Here is a 17,438-nt window from a genome sequence, read left to right as displayed (position 1 = left end):
TTTTTCGGGAGCCTGGGTAATTATGCTATCATTTACAATGTGTGTGGCAGCCTTGTCAGGTCCTAGTCTTGGATTCCCTGCCATGGAAACCTGTACGGTTGCATTGTCTCATAAAGAGGACCTCTGATAATATTTAATATGCTAATGGGAGTAGAGAAGCCCAGAGCTGCCTTTCCAGTTATTTTTAAAGTGGCTCCATTAGATTAAATAGCAAGCTAGGTAACCACTTTACTGGATCTCCTGTGGCCCTCAAGTGCAGAAAGGAATTGGCTAAAGAGCAGTTTGGGTGGGGTTATGAAATGATTATGGCTGGAGTCCTTGAAATTCTAGCTCTCGTTGCCTAAGGCCGTATGTTGTATAAACAGCTAGGAAGAGTTTGGGTGGAAAATAGCTGTCAGTGCAGCTGCAGTCAGTGGGAGACTCTGGGAACAAGATCACCCCTGGATTGTCTCATAAGACAGCAGAACTGTGGCTGGTGGCATCCTGTACTGATATCGGCCCTTCGATTTTTCTAGTGTCTTCCTCTTCTTCCTTCTCAAACTCAGCAAAATTGCAGGTCAACTTTCCTTTTCCTTCCTGCTGATGGAAGTGAGTGAGTCTCCCTTTCACAGATGGGTTCTCCATCAAGCAACTAATTGAATAGCTAGAGGAATAAAAATGTCATATAAATAAATCTGTAGCCCAGCACCCAGTGGCTGCTCCCTTAAACCCAAGCCTTTTCAAGTCCTAGGGAGGAATGTTTAGTGTTCTACTTCCTTCTCTTAATTGTACCCAGGTTACTATAATGTTTCCTAAAAATCATCCTTGGTTGACCTAAAGAGTCAGCCATTGAATGCTTTTCTGCCCATCTTTATCAAAATTCTGTTCTACTTTGTACTGATGCAGATTATTTATGCAAACAGTGGCCTGGTCCAGCCTGTACAGAGCCTGGTTCCCTTGGAAGCAGTCATGTGACCGCAGCCCATTACTTGAGCACATCCCTTTATCTCTTAGCCCGGAACAGGGCAGGGTTGGGGCAGAACCCCCACTCCGCCCCCCTCCCCCGCCCCTGCCAGCTCAGCCTCTCCCAGATCTGTGGCTCTGGGCTTGCCTTCCAGGCTGAAAGGCAAAGCAGCCGTGGCCTGTTCAAATTATTTCTTTGCGTGCAAATTATTTCTTTTGCTGTGTTTATTTCTTGATTTATTTAAGCTGAACCTCGCCCTGCAGGGAGCTGCAGAGATGCAAGATGTGTGGAGTGAGTGTGTATATGGAGGGGGGTGCTCCAGAGAGAGCTGGAATTCTACCTCTTTCAGACCTTTGCATTCCTCATAGAGGTTTTTTCTCGTTTTCATTTCTCTTAAAACATCTGGGGTGAGGAAAATCTCTGCACTGGCTGAGCAAAAGAAACAGGTAATATGTTTATTTGTTCTTAGGTATTTTGGGGAAGCAGAAGTCTACATTATAAAACATATATTGTGTAGCAACAGAACAGGAAATGTGCACTCTTTGGAGTTTGTTTTATTGCTTTGCAATTTCTTGGAATGATTTTTCTGAAAGATGCTGATTGCAGATCACTTACCATCATCTTAAGGTGTACAGATGACTTTGCAACCTGAAGGGTTGTGGTCTGTTTAAAATGAAGGTGATATTTGGAAAAACTCTGTAGGCACTTTGGTGAGAGCTACAAAATGAGGGAAGAGATACTTTGAGAAACTCTTCTAGGCCCTTTATGGGGTCTTCCCCAAACCTTGCTGTACAACTTCATGTTCAGAAATCTTCCGTTAGCTCCCTTGGCCTCTTGTGATCTATTGCAGAGGATCACAGGGTTTCCATCTATCTAAGAAAGGGAAACAACTCCCTGCAATGTTCAAGAATTCTCTTTAGTGATTTAGTGCTTACACACATTGACCAGATTGGATCCTGAAACCAACGCACAGCTAACCTTTTAGCAGACAGACCTTCTTGTTCTTTAATGATTAAACAGAGTGGGTCTTCGGTTCTGCCACTAATCAGCTGCGCCACGGAGTACGGTATTTTATTTCTGAGTCTCAGTTTCTTGATCTGTAATATGGGAGTGATGATACCACTTTGAAGGCTGCTGTGAAGATTAAGTGGAATAACACAAATAGAAAGCATGCACTGTGCTGGGTAAATAGTAGTCCCTTAAAACGTAAGTAATGGTGATTTTCGCTATTATTATTACTGGTATACTGTGTTTCCCCGAAAATAAGACCTAGCCATACCATCAGCTCTAACGCGTCTTTTGGAGCAAAATTTAATGTAAGACCTGGTATTATATTATATTATATTAAAGACCTGGTATTATATTATATTATATATATTATATAAGACCCGGTATTATATTATATTACATTATACTATATTATATTATACCTGGTATTTATTATATTATATTGTATTGTATTATATTATATTATACAAGACCTGGTCTTATATTATATTACATTATATTATATTATATTAAAGACCGGGTCTTATATTACAATAAGACCGGGTCTTATATTAATTTTTGCTCCAAAAGATGCATTTGAGCTGATGGTCTGGTTAAGTCTCATTTTCGGGGAAACATGGTAGTAGTCTTTCAGATCTTAGTGCTCTCAGGGGAAAGAGCCCATTTCTTGTGGACCTACAATTACCCCACAGCCTGTAGACACCCAAAGGATGTAGTGTCTGGAAGGTCCCAGACAGTGCATTCGGAAGGAAAATTGGAGTAAACACAAGTTTCGTGTCAGAACTTCTGCCACAGGGGTACCCACCCATGCACAGCCCCTCCTACGTCATCAGCTAAGAAGAATTACTCTTTGTTCAAGGTGGCTTTTTCCACCGCTGAGCTCCTCATTATTCCTCAGTACAAGTCTGTAAGATATGCGTTATTATCCATAATTCCTTATGAGAAAACCGAGGTACAGAGGAATTAGTAACTAGCTGAGCAGCATTTCAACTGGCTTGTCTGACTTTTGAACCCCAGACTCCACTGGGCCAGCGTTAGGCAGTTAAGACAATAGCTGTTTTTGAGATGCTTTCCCTCAAAAGGGTCCCCTGCTGGGCTGTTTGGGAAACAGTGGACACTATAGCTCTTTCGTAGAGATTCACAGTGTATTGCAGGCTCAGAGGAGTCCTGCAGTAAAGAATCTTGTATAATCCTACTTCTCCTAAACTTATTTGATGATGGGACCTTTCTTGCCTTATTCCGAGAATTATAAACCACATACAACTACTCTTCCATAAACACACTTTGGAAAACCTGGCACCAGGCCATGCTGCCTCCTGATTACAATCCTGTCTGATACAACAACAGATACCCTCAGACACCTTCTGGTGGTCAGTTTCCTCCCTTTTCCTATCTTTTCATCTAATGAGACCCAGAAAGAATTACCAGCTCAGTGTTACAGATCTCCCCTTGTTCGTTTAGGACCACAGACATAAGCAAATGCTACAGTATTTTACTGGAATGGTGGTAGTGGAAAGAGCCTCTCTAGCGTGGTCTGCCCTGGACTCCTCTACCTCACTCTATGCCCCTTAGTTATATTTAGGCCACAGATATCAGGCTATGGAATCCCTGTTTTGAAGAATACCACAGGTAATGCAGCAGTGTGAGCCTGAAAGGTATCTGTCCTCCTTGCTCGTGTCTACGCAGCCCAAGGGAGCAGGATCAGACCTTCCTACCTAATTCCCACTTTGGGGGCAGTGGTGGTAGTTGATTGACTATGGGTGCTAGATTTGGGGTCCTTAGGGCCAGAGCTAGAGTAAGAATGTCTCACAAAAGCTGAATTTTCTCTAGGAAAAGCTGAATTTCTAGCATGGGAAACCACCCAATTCACATCTAGAATGCCAGAGGTAGAATCAAGGTCAAGGTGGCTGAGCCAAGGTGTGGGAGTGCAGTAGAGATGCACTTTGAAATAAAATATAGACTGAATAAGAACAACTTGGGGAGACTGGACTGGGCTGCACTTGGGGGGTGTTTGGTCGCCGAGGTTAGCTTGGCTCCAAGGACTATCTTTTGTTCTTTGCTTGTATTTGCACCTTGGGAAATGAAGTGGTTAGGATGAAAACAACAACACCCTCCAGTTCTGCCCCCCTCACCACACACACACACACACACACACACACACACACACACACACACTGAAAACCTTTTAGCAGAAGCCTTAGAAACCTTTCCTTTTGCAAATTATGAGTGCCAGGCCTGAGTCACTATTTTATGTTTATGCTTTGAAACCATCCTCAATATATACATATGTATATGTTGGTAGGGGCAGCAGCTCTGGGCAAGTTTCAAGCTTTTATTGACAAGAACCACCTTTTCAGTGGTTCGTGGCACTGACGGTGGCATCCTTGGGTGTTTGTGAATGCTGCAGAAGCTCCTCACCTCTTGAGCCTGACCGCTCCCTTCAGGCCCCAGGGAACCATTTCTTCAGAGACTTCTTTAGCACACTAAATGCTTTTCTAATGCTGACAGAGGGCAGGAAATGGAAGAAACTTAGGTTTTCCCAAATGATGGAAAATCCCCAAATCATGTTCATCAGTTTTGCAGCCAGCCAAAGATATCCTCAAAGGCACATACACTGTTTAAAAACTTGCTTCCCCCTCTGCCTTTAAATGGGTGATTACAGTCTAGGTTGGGCAGTGTGTGGGAGTAGTTAAGCAGCACCTGACCTTAACCAGCTTTTGTTTTGGCGAGAATTAAAATATGTTGACACTCTTTTTTCCTTTTTTTAAAACGTGTTACCTGAGGGAGAAAAACAGTTTAGAAATAACTTGCTTAATTATTATTATTTAACAATGTAAAAATTCTAATAGCAAATTATTTTTTCTGAAAACCAAAGAACACTAGAACAATTCTCATTTCTTTCCAGCATGATTTTAAGATTTTCTTTAAAAATGGATGTATAAGTGCTACTCATTTTGTGGTTTAATAAAAGGTTTATAATCAAATAGCCTGCATCTGTGCACAAAATGATAGACTAATAATGATTTTTAGTTATTAATTTTTAAAGGACTCTGGTTTAGAAACATCCATCCCTTCATTCATTTAGCATTTATCAAACACCTGCTGTGTGAAAGGCATTGCGTAGGTGCCAGAGACTCAAGGAGTGTTTAGAAAGAAAGATCTCCAGGGAGCTTACAGTGTAGCACACATACACTGTCGTCTGCTGCTTTTTGCTTCCTAGTGAATCTTATACATGGACTTTTATTTGTTGTGTAATGAATTAACTGAGGGGTAGCTGAGAACCAAATGCCTTTGGAAAGATATTGCTTTATTTATGGATTTTTCTGGGGGAAAAAATTGAGATTGATATATATCACTTCCTATTGATACCGTGCTAAGGTCCTGCCTCTTGGCAAAAGTTAAAAATCGAGAGACAGGTTGGTGGGAAGGAAAGCAGGTTTCTTTTGAATGCCGGCATCTGGGAGGATGGCGACTCCTGCCCAAAGGCCACCTTCCCGTTCCTAGACAGGGCAGAAGGTCTTATAGGGACACAAGAAGAACAAAGGAAAGCGGGAGTCGGTCAGGCAGGTCCGAGGGCGGACATCCTTCCTGGGGTCTGGTCAGGTTTAAGATGATGTTATCTCTGGACTCCTGGACTCCGGGCTGGGACTGGCCAGCGCGGCCTGGGGCTTTCAAATCGGATTCCAGTGTCCAGGGGCCTGAGGATTAAGAAATTGCCCTTTTCAGGTTAGGATTCTGTTGATTAAATGGATTAACGAGGTATGGGTAGCCTTGAGAAAGGGAACAAAAACAGAGTTCTTTCGTTAATCAGTGAGGGGAGAAACAAAGAGGAAACAGCTGAATATCAGGGCAGATCTAACTGCAAACTAGCTAGGTCTGACTACAAATGGCTAGATAGGGGCTATGCGATGAGTCCAACTGCACACTAAGTCTAATTACGTATTGATTTCCGAATTTCTCCCTTACACTATTGTTGAACCAGTTTGTTGCCTCCTCAATGCCCAACTCTTACGTATTCATACAAAGGGGTAGGAAAAAAAAAGCATAAATACGGAAGTGAGGCCCAAGGAAGATATCCAGAGCAGTGTTTCTCCAAGTCCCCTGAAGGGTGGATTTCAATTGCAGATTCCCCCCTCCCCAATCCAGTACTGGCAGTAGAGCCTGGGAGTCTGCATTTTTGAATAATCTCCTCTGGTAAGTCTTGAGAGACTCATGTTGGAGACCAGGAATCTAGGCACTGGGAGGAGGCCAGCAGATCCAGATGAAGTACTTCAGAGGCTGATGAAGCCCCAGCTGAGGTGTTCTCATAGGCACTGGTGATACCCTTGGAGAAGTGTCTGAGTATGGAGAGAGGGCAGGCGATATATAAATGGTGCCCCAATTTTTGTTTTGCCCCAATTTTGAAGGAGGAATATGTCTCTGTGAGTCCCAAATGATGTAGGGGACTTTGCAGTGAGTGAGTGAGTGCCGGGATTGTGTCTCGTGAGACTGTGAGACTGAAGAATGGAAACACAGACCCAGGAGAGGCAAAGAGTTTTAAAAAGAGGACAGTTTATTGAAAACAAAGTGTCCAAGCTCCCGAGCGAGAGGGGGTCCCGAATGGGGGTGCCCCATGACTGAGGCAAAAGCTCTTACTTTTATACCTTCCCTTGCCTGCTTGGGGAAGGGGAGCTGTTTGAAGAAGGGAGCTGGCGCCTTCTAATGAAATTCGTCTACCAGCTTTGTTCTGCTTGCCCATCCTGAAGGAATTAGCAAAGGAACCCACTCTTATCTATCAGATCAGCTCCATTTTTCAGGCCAAAAGGAATTTTATGATTTACCTCAAGGCCTTGTTACATTATGTCCTGGAGCAAAGGGGTGATTTCAAAACCTGGAGTTTTAGGATATGGCTGCCTTTGTTTATTCCACGAGGGACCCCCCCCCCCCCCCCGTCTACCTAGCAATCATACTAACTAACCTATCTCAATCCCCCCTCTGAAGATGTAACCCTAAATGCTGTTAGGGAGTAGGGGCGACTGCTCTGGCTACTTCAGGCTGAGGAGGGGCGTAGTAGGGGAGACCGGCCGCTAGGGCTTGTGCAGAGGCCCAGCTAAGGGTCCCCGGTGGATGATCAAGTCCAGATGAGGATGTCGTTGTCCTGTAGGCCATCATAGCCAACCGGTGGGTAGTCTGTGAGCTGAGACGCATTGGAGGCAACAGCATGAGGTAATACCTATGATAACGGATCAAAGAGAAATGAGAAAAGTTTCCGTAAGTCCCGCTAAACTGGGAAGCTAGGAAGTAAGGAAGAAAAAATCTAAGCTGGTAAGAATATTGTTTTTAATTTAATATTGGAAACTATATTATGAATTTGTTGAACTTTATGTTTAATTGTGAATTATCAGAGAGATTGGAAGAGCATAACCCTTTAAACTTTTTATATCCTTGATTGTGTTTGAGAAGTAGATAATCTATGGCAGCTCTGTTTGAGAACTGTTTCTCTGACCTGTCCTAACTCTTGTCTCATGGCATGGATAGCCTGTGAGGGAGATTAAAGCACTGGTTGGAGCTGCCAGTGAAACTTTCTAGTATTTGGGTGAGAGCCATTAGCTCAGCTAGTTGTGTGCTGGCTACAGAGGGAAGGTTTGTATTTTTTTAAGATATTATGTAGAGTAACTACAGTATATCTAACCTTCTGTATGTTATTTTTTATAAAAGAGCTCTCATCAGTGAGGAGCGTCCAATCTAGGTTGTTTAGGGGTGTTTCTTGTAAATATGTTCTGGCAGCATATGTCTGTATTAAAACTTATTGGCAGTTAATTCTTTTTCTGTCTCTGGCAGGAACATGGCACGATTAAGGATGGAGCAAGTCCGTATTTGGATTACAGGACCTTTTAACAAGAGGGCCTGATGCCGCAGGAGGCGGCTATCAGTGAGCCTCTGATTCTTATTAGCGTCTAAAAGCCCTTGAATGTGGTGTGGGGCGAAAAACGGTTAAGTCTTGTCCCACTGTGAGCTTGGTGGCTTTGGGAACTAGGAGGGCAGCTGTAGCTATGGCCCGAAGGCAAGCTGGCCAGCCGCGTGCTACGAGGTCTAGTTCCTTACTTAAATAGTTCTAGAGCCCTTTTTAGGTTTAATTTGTTTATTTTACATTTTCTTTAAGGTATAGACCAATGATAAGAAACAGGCTGAGTAAAATGAGCCCAAATCTGGGGGCTGTCTTTATCTTTACAACCAACCAGTTCTCAGAGGAGAAAGGTCCAGAGTTAAGTAGTTGAGCCAGAATAAATGGCTTCTATATCAATTAGGAAATTAATAGGCTTACCTGCCACGTCAGGGTCACCCGCAGTTTTACCTCCTGTGATGAGAATAGCTTGGGAGCCACCAGGAACTTAAGGCCCAACAGTGATGACAGCCATTTTTTGGGAGGGAGTTGATCCTTGCTCCCTTCAGAACAAGGGGTACTCTCTCCTGTAGTGCCCCCTTTAGTCTGTACAGGGGGCACTGCTGTTTTGGAGGACGAGGACACTCTTTCCAGTGGTCTGGGCTTCCACATCCAAAGCAAGCTCTTTTATCCAGTGCTTTCTCTCTGGGCTTTTTGGGGTGTCTTGAGGTGGCTTCAGTCCTGGGTTGTCTATAACTGTGGCCAAAAGTCTGGCCTGTCTCTGGTCTTATGCTCTGGTCTCACTGTTCCTTTATTCCTCGTTTTTCTGTCCTGGTTGTTAAAGACAGTTAAACAAATGCCTGGCCTTCTCTAGGATCTGAGCCTCTTAATCAGGGATGTAACAGTGGGTAAGAACCATTAGAGTTCCCTGCCAGTTAGGGGAAAATATTAGGCTAAGCTTCCTTATTTTGGCCTATAGCTCATACCGAGGAAAGCACATGAACTCTAGCAGTTCTACAGTGTAAAAGTTTACTTAACTATTAGTAAAACTTAGTGTTTAGATTTAGTTTTTGAGTAACCAAGGACCTGATTGCGAAAATATGAAACATAGAAAATTATTTTGGTGATATATATAATCTTCGTTTTTTTTAGGTAGAAAACTTTTTCATACTGCCAGTAGCAGACCAATAGTCTAACAAACTTTATCTTAGTAGAGAGAGAAAACTTTTATTTTGTACCAGCTTACTTTTGAGATTTAAATTTATTTAGTTAATTGTATTTAGCTTAACCATATATAAAATTCTCAAAACTTCTCACAAACCTTCTACAACTTTCCCAGTCCCTCTTAGTTTGTCTCTTTTCATTCATTCAGAAATAACCATCTTTAGGACAAACTGTTTTCTTTCAGTATTGTCAAAAACGTATTTCCATACCTTATACCATCCTGGAAAACAGACACCATTTTGTTCCATGTTAGAATCCATAACCTTCAGAACCTTAATTTTTACTGACAACTAAAAGCAAGCAATGAGACTTCCACTGGCAAATCCAGGAATATATTTGGCAACCTTTAAAAGCATAGGCTTTTGTAATGAAATATAAGATATATTTATTAACAGATCTTAATTTCTCTCTTAACATTCTTGTGACAAGAAGTTAGAAATAGATGAATTTAGACTTACCTAATAATTAACACCTCAGCATTTTGTGATTTTGACATACCTAGATATTTAATCTAAGCTATTTTCTTGACAAATTCTGTAACAGAGATAACATGACTTTAGTACTCTGGGACTCCAATCTAAAGGTGATTTCCCTTATAATGAATCCCACTGTGGTGGTCCCTGCAGGGCTTAGAGCAGCAGAGTAAGAGATCTGGCTTAAGAATTAGCTGCTTGGTTTGTTGTTTGTTGTTTTTTTACTGGGGAAGGGGAACAGGACTTTATTGGGGAACAGTGTGTACTTCCAGGACTTTTTTCCAAGTCAAGTTGTTGTCCTTTCAATCTTAGTTGTGGAGGGTGCAGGTCAGCTCCAGGTCCAGTTGCCGTTGCTAGTTGTAGGGGGTGCAGCCCACCATCCCTTGCGGGACTCGAGGAATTGAATTGGCAACCTTGTGGTTGAGAGCCCACTGGCCCATGTGGGAATCGAACCGGCAGCCTTCGAAGTTAGGAGCATGGAGCTCCAACCGCCTGAGCCACCGGGCCGGCCCCAGCTGCTTGGTTTTTAAAAGTGCCACTTTTTTCCTTCAGTTGCCTCAGCCTCAGGCATTTCTGTTTATAGGTGGATTAGGAGATGGGTGTGTGTTGACCCCCTACTCAGGAGAGGAAGATCCTGCTGGAGGTTCCTTTGGAGGAGTCCCTTTAAGAGGGGTCTCCTTAGGGAGAGTCTCCTTAGAAGGAGTCTACCTAGGAGGAGTCCTCTTAGGAGGAGTCCCCTTAGAAGGGGTCTCTTTAGGAGGAGGGAAGCATGAGATCACAGCCAAAAGAGCCGGGTCAACTCTACATTTCTTACAGATCTGGGTTGTCGCTCAGGGCGAAAAAAGCCAAAACACATGGAACTTCTGACCATTTGCCCTCCTGTCTGCAAAACAGGTCTAGTTGTATCATAGTATTGTAACTAATACTTCCCTCAGAAGTCCAAGTCTCCCCATCTTCCAATGAGTATTTAGGCTAAACCTCTGTGACAGATGAAAGAACGGCAGAGACAAAGGAGTCATCCTGCTGGCACCCTCATGGGCACTCGGGCTGGGAAGGGACCAGAGGGACCTTTGGGACCCACCATAGAGTTGCCATGATCAGGATCTGCAATTGCTGCCAAGGGCCATTCACCTCAACCGTGCGCCATCTTTGGGCTTCACTGCACCCAAGAGAGAAGGCAGTTGGACTGTGGCTGACATTCCTCCAGCTCAGTGCCGGAGGGGATCAACCAGAGCCCTTCTGCAAGACCTGCCCTCTGAGTCTTGAGACTAGCAGCTGTGCTTTTCACATTTAAATGGCTGACGGAGGCCTACTGTTTGTGTGACAGGAGAAAGAGACAAAAATTATGAAGGCCCATAAGGTGGGCAAGTAGAAAAGCACAGATAATATTTACCTCTCCTTCAATCCCGGACGAGCCCCCAAATGAAGGAGGAATATGTCTCTGTGAGTCCCCAAATGATGTAGGGGACTTTGGAGTGAGTGAGTGAGTGCCGAGATTGTGTCTCGTGAGACTGAAGAATGGAAACACGGACCAGGAGAGGCAAAAAGTTTTAAAAAGAGGACAGTTTATTGAGAGCAAAGGGTCACAGCTCCGGAGCGGGAGGGGGTCCCGAATGGGGGTGCCCGTGACTGAGGCAAAAGCTCTTACTTTTATACCTTCCCTTGCCTGTTTGGGGAAGGGGAGCTGTTTGGAGAAGGGAACTGTTTGAAGAAGGGAGCTGGCTCCTTCTAATGAAATTGGCCTACCAGGTTTGTTCTGCTTGCCCATCCTAAAGGAATTAGCAAAGTAACTCACTCTTATCTATCAGATCTGCTCCATTTGTCAGGCCGAAGTGAATTTTATGATTAACCTCAAGGCCTTGTTACATTATGTCCTGGAGTGAAGGAGTGATTTCAAAATTTGGAGTTTTAGTATATGGCCCTCTTTTGTTTATTCCACCAGGGACCTCCCTGTCTACCTAAGGACATGCTAACTAACCTGTCTCAATTTCAAGGATGAGAAAAGAGTAGATGCCAGAAGCCACAGCCTTATAAGCCTGACATAACCTGGGGAAAAATTTTGCTCCAAACAGATGGAGTCAAAGCATTTAGAGGAAAATGTGATGCTCACTTGGTGTCGTCATCATGGGTTCGCTAAAACATCTCTATTAAAGATTGTCAAACTTTGCAGCATATTAGAATCATCTAGGGAGTTTAAAAAATTCTGATGCCCAACCCCACCAAATACCAATTACATCAGGATCTCTGGGGAGGGGACCCCAGAGATTCTGATTTAATGAGGTGCTGTCTGAGCATTGGGAGTTTTAAAAGCTCCCCAGTTGATGCTAATATGCAACAAAGTTTGACAACCAATTTGTCTACATTACATTAGGCAAGTTGCTTGACTCCCTTGCACTTTGTATAAATTCTAGGTAATTTTAAAGGTCTCTCTCACCTTTAAACTTGTACAATTCTGTTACTAAAAAGCCAAACTGATTTCCTTCCTTTCTTCCTCTCTTCCTCCTTCTCTTCCCTCCTTTCTTCTTTTTCTTCTTCTGCTGCTGGGATAGCCTGGAATGTCAGGGTGTCAAAGTATATATCTGAATTTAATTGAAATATTTAGCGGGCCGGCCTGGTGGCTCAGGGGGTTGGAGCTCCATGCTCCTAACTTTGAAGGCTGCCGGTTCGATTCCCACATGGCCCATTGGGCTCTCAACCACAAGGTTGCAGGTTCAACTCCTCAAGTCCCCCAAGGGAGGGTGGGCTCCGCCCCCTGCAACTAAGATTGAACAGGGCACCTTGAGCTGAGCTGCCGCTGAGCTCCCGGATGGCCCAGTTGGTTGGAGCGCTTCCTCTCAACCACAGGGTTGCCGGTTCGAACAGCATTCTCCACAACTAAGATTGAAAGGACAACAACTTAACTTGGAAAAAAGTCCTGGAAGTACACACTGTTTCCCAATAAAGTCCTGTTCCCCTTCCCCAATAAAATCTTTAAAAATAAAATAAAATATTTAGAAAAATTTCTGAGGACATCTCATAGATAAATAAGATATTTATGATGGGTGAATTTACCACCTACCTGCACGAATATGCTGAGAGGGTATGAAGGTAATGGATCTGTGCTAACCCTGGAGAATGGTTTGGAGTGAAATGCCACGAGGGTTTGTTTTGCCCTTGGAGCTGACCTTATAACATTTTTTTATGCAAGATGTAGATAAGAAAGGTATGTAAGAAATGCCTACCAAATTGACAACCCAAAGTTTAGGAGGGTTAATTAATTCAACACACAAAAGAATTACGCTTAGCTCTATGATCAGAATATCTGCTTATTAAGGTTATTATTGTTTTAAAAATAGTTCCATAATATTTTGCCCATTTAGTTTTCCCCTTTCTTTAGATGAGTTGAAATTTTGAAGCTTTTAGTGTAGTGCTAATGGAAAAATAGACATGCCCGGTAGGGTCACAGGGCAGTTGTTCTCTGACTTTGTTCCTATGAAGAAATGCAACTATATTAGATCAGGCTGGTTTGGAGCATCACAAAAGAAAGGAAATGTGGGGGTATAAACAATACTTTTACTCCCACCTTCTAGATCCTTCTAGCTGGGCTAATAATTAACAAAGACAGATTAACAGGAAAAGTCAAATTTTAATACATGCCTGTGGGGTAATTCACATAAGCATGAAAATTCCAAAGACAGTGAGGTAAAATTGAGTATGTTTGTCATTTTGGACAAAGGAGGAAGGGGCGGGGGTGGGGGATTTGAGATTTCAAAGGAAGTAGGCAATTTACAGGTAGTTGAGGAAGAGCGGAAAACACAGGGTAGGTAAATTTTTGCTAGGCAACCTAGAAACAATGGGGCACAGGAGGGGTCTGGTAAACAGGCTTCTGCTTGGAATCTTCCTAATACTAAGGTTATTATGCTAAGGTTTCCTTCCTGAAGCAGGTTTTTTTCTATCTCAATCTCTTAGGCCAGAAAGAGGGGAGGGTCAAAAAATTCTGAGTCTTTTATTTCTTAGTAGTCAGCTTAACAGTCAATATCCCCAAAGGCAAAATTTTTGGTGCCCTTCAGGAACATCACCCAAAAAAGCGATGAGGAAAGAAATTTTGTTGAGAGCTCCCTGGGTGTGATTGTGGTAGATCAGTTTAGCAGTTTCATCTAGCTCATCGGAAGGCTTGGTGAGCTAGCAGAGGGTAGTTTTGGAGGGGGGTCTCAAAAACACCTGGAGTGCTTTTTTAAAAAGGGCACTCCCGCGGATTTTGATGCCTTTTGATGCTCTAGGCCTTCCTCCTTCAAAACAAGTGCCCCAACTGATCTTGGGAAATATTGTCAAAGGACTCACTTTAATTTGAATTTTGGCATAGTTGTCTAAATATGTTGTTTTTGTCTCATAGTCAGTCTCCATTTGTGTTTTTCAAAACCCGGATAGATTTCATTATTTTGAGTTGAAAACCCGAACAGTTAAATGATGTCAGTTAGAAAATTGTACGCTCTTACGTGTCCATTTTCCTTTTCATTTTTAATGCTGTATTTTCTACATTCCTCTATCTGACCGAGACATGAGGAAAATATAATTTATGTGAAGCAGAAAAGCAGTCGATAGCTGCTCCATTGCTACTGCTGTGCTGTGGAAAATAAAGCAGGATTATGTTATGTCTGATCACTTTCCACATCACATGATGAACAGCAGTTGAGAAGAATCATAAAATGAATCCTGCCGAGCAGCCCTCAGATAACTTGTTATTAACGGGTGCTTTCCTCCTTCCCTCCTGTGTCTTCCCCATCAGGATCTCTGGCTCAGCTAGGAGTGGCACCTCACAGCATAAAGGAAGACATTTTCTAAACACTGTCTTGGAATAAGAAGTTGAAGTTTTTGTGAAAACACGCAATTTAGAGAACATGGGCTGTACCTCTTCATCTTCAAAGAAAACCAAGGAATCTGATAAAGGTGAGTACTAGGAATGTGCCTGTCTTCCTGAAGGAAAAGGGAAGAGTGAGCCAGAATACCTCTCCCCCTTTCTCATTTACTCACACGGTTGGTTCTGGAGCTGCCCTGTGTGATTTTGCACAAGGCATCATCCCTTAAACTGAAGGCTAAATATTGGGATAACATAGAAAACTATCTTTAGGAAGATGTAAGTTTGAATTTATGATGTATCTTAAAGTATTATCAAAGAGATATTTTATGTTTGATTTGATTTCAGTTGGAAATGTACCAATATAAAATCTTGATTTAAAACTCAGTGGCTGGTGATGGAAGGAGAACTGACTGTGGGTGGGGAACACACAATGTAATTTATAGATGATGTGATACAGAATTGTACACCTGAAATCTATATAATTTTACTAACAATTGTCACCCCAATAAATTAAAAAAACAAACAAACAAAAAAAACTCAGTGGCAGGGAACAAGAAAGCCTCTGTAAATTTATATCTGTTTATTCAGTAGTCTTATAAATAGCTATATTCATACCTAGGTAACATTTAGTAGCATCATTGAATTTTTATTAGATTTTATAACTCAGTGATCAGATTATTTCTTATAGCTATTCAACACAGAACTTTATGAGACTTGCCTTATGGTTTTAGAATATTCTAGGTAGAATTTGGGAAATGCTAGATTATCTGCTTCCCCCAAAGTGTGTTGTTTCTATATAGATGACATGCCCCCCACTACTCCCCATATAACTAGAGGCGTAAATATTTCCTTTATTTTGAACTGAATTTCTTTCTCATAACTACTAGAATCTAGTTGAAACTCACTTGAATGTTTAAGGAACATAGTCTCCACAAGCAAATTAGAATAAAAAACAAACAAGCTGGGACAGTTATGTGAATAGTTTGCTCTTAAACTCCATTCCTTTGTTGTCTAGGTTATAGATAATTTTCATGATTTCTTTTCCACATGTTGGTTTTGGAAGTTTACTCAGGCTTAATATGGAGACTTTAGGATGCAGAGTGTCCCATACTAATTAGTGTGGGATGTTTTTCTTTGGGAATCAAATGCTGTTTTTGTGCTTGGTGAGTTAGCAAGCTAATCTCTGACAGTAGGGACACGGGAGGGTGCACTAACTCTCAAATCGGTAAACACATCATGAAATAAATCTTTCAAAATCTCCAACTGAACTAATTCCATAGTAGTAATTTATTATGAGAGAGTGAAGAACACTGTTACCCAATAAAATTAAAACAAAACAACAACAAAAAAAAACCCCGAAATATTTAAAAAAAAAAAAAGAGTGAAGAGAGTATCTTTGTATATTTAGGATTACCCAGAGTCCTTTAAAGTTAGCCAAATTTCTTAGATTTCAAAAAACAAAAAAAACCAAAGCCAAGCCCAACTTGTAAAAGTAAATTCTCGTTTTGAAACATTTTCAACTTTTTTTAAAAAAATAAATTTTATTGGGGAATATTGGGGAGCAGTATGTTTTTCGAGGTCCCATCAGCTCCAAGTCGTTGTCCTTCAATCTAGTTGTGGAGGGCGCAGCTCAGCTCCAAGTCCAGTTGCCATTTTCAATCTTTAGTTGCAGGGTCGCAGCCCACCATCCCATGCAGGAATTGAACCGGCAACCTTGTTGTTGAGAGCTCGTGCTCTAACGAACTGAGACTTCAGGTCACCCCATTGGCAGCTCAGCTGCAGCTTGTTGTCTTCAATCTAGTTGTGGAGGGCGCAGCTCACTGGCCCATATGGGAATCGAACCGGCAACCCTGTTGTTCAGAGCTCACATTCTAACCAACTGAGCCACCCGGCTGCCCCACATTTTCAACTTCTAAAATGTTGCATGTAAATGGAGCTATTACCTTAGATTTTTGGATTGCTTTTTCAAATAATTTATTGAGGTGAAATTCACTAACATAAAATTAACCATTTCTTAGAGAATAATTCAGTGGCATTTGGTACATTCACAGTGTTGTGTAACCACCTCTTCTGTCTAGTTCCAAAACATTTTCATCACTTCAAAGTAAAACTCCTTATCTATTAAGCAGTTTCTCCCTAGTTCCCTCTCCCCCCAACCCCCGGTAAACACCAATCTGTATTCGGTCTCTATGAATTTGTCTATTCTGAACATGCCATGTAAATGGAATAATATGCAATGTGCCTTTTGTGTCTGGCTTCTTTCTCTTAGCACATAATGTTTTTGAGGTTCATCCATGTTGTAGCATGTGTCAGTACTTCATTACTTTTTAAAGCTGAATAATACTCCATTGTACATGTATACCACATTTTGTTTATCCATTCATTTGTTGGTGGACATTTGGGTTGTTTCCACCTTTTTGGCTACTGTGAATAGTGCTCTATGAACATGAGTGTATGTGTACTTCTTTGAGTCCCTATATTCAGTTCTTTTGGATATATACCTAGAGTGGAATTGCAAGGTCATATGGTAATTCTGTGTTTATCTTTTTGAGGAATACCAAACGATTTTCGTGGATTGCTTTTTAAAAATAGCTTTATTGAAATATAATGTACATACCACACAATCACAAGTTTAAAGTGTATAATTCAGTGGTTTTTAGTATATTCACAGAGCTGTACAAGCATCACCACATTCAATTTCAGAACATTTTCATCTCCCCACCCCACCAGAAACCCATTAGCAGTCACACCCCTCCACCCCCTACCCCCCCCACCCCGCCCCTACCTCCTCAGCTGTAGGCAATCAATAATCTACTTTCTGTCTCTATAGATTTGGGCTGTTCTGGACATTTCGTATAAATGTAATCAGACAATATGGAGTCTTTTGTGTCTGACTTCTTTTACTCAGCATACTGTTTGTGAAGTTTATCCATGTTGTAATATGAATCAGAACTTTATTCCTTTTTATTGCTCAATAGTATTCCATTGTATGGATATGCCACATTATACTCATCCATTCATCAACTGATGGACATTTGGGTTGTTTCTACTTTTTTACTATTGTGAACAATGCTACTATGAACATTCATG

General features: G+C 41.9%; 1 protein-coding gene across 1 annotated transcript in view; it reads left to right on the top strand.

Annotated features, from left to right (window-relative positions):
* The first annotated feature begins 1,232 nt into the window (after nt 1-1,232).
* The window catches only part of PPEF1 (protein phosphatase with EF-hand domain 1), an 84,624-nt gene continuing 68,418 nt past the window's right edge, over nt 1,233-17,438 (top strand). Inside the window, exons 1-2 of the mRNA XM_033111042.1 lie at nt 1,233-1,389; nt 14,277-14,437. Coding sequence (XP_032966933.1) covers nt 14,389-14,437 — 49 coding nt within the window. The 5' untranslated portion in view covers nt 1,233-1,389; nt 14,277-14,388. The remainder of the gene's footprint in view (nt 1,390-14,276; nt 14,438-17,438) is intronic.

The sequence above is a fragment of the Rhinolophus ferrumequinum genome, chromosome X (genome assembly GCF_004115265.2).
Source record: "Rhinolophus ferrumequinum isolate MPI-CBG mRhiFer1 chromosome X, mRhiFer1_v1.p, whole genome shotgun sequence".
Classification (NCBI taxonomy): Eukaryota; Metazoa; Chordata; class Mammalia; order Chiroptera; family Rhinolophidae; genus Rhinolophus; species Rhinolophus ferrumequinum.
The sequence above is the reverse complement of the archived record's forward strand: the minus strand, read 5'-3'. Positions and strand labels throughout refer to the sequence as shown.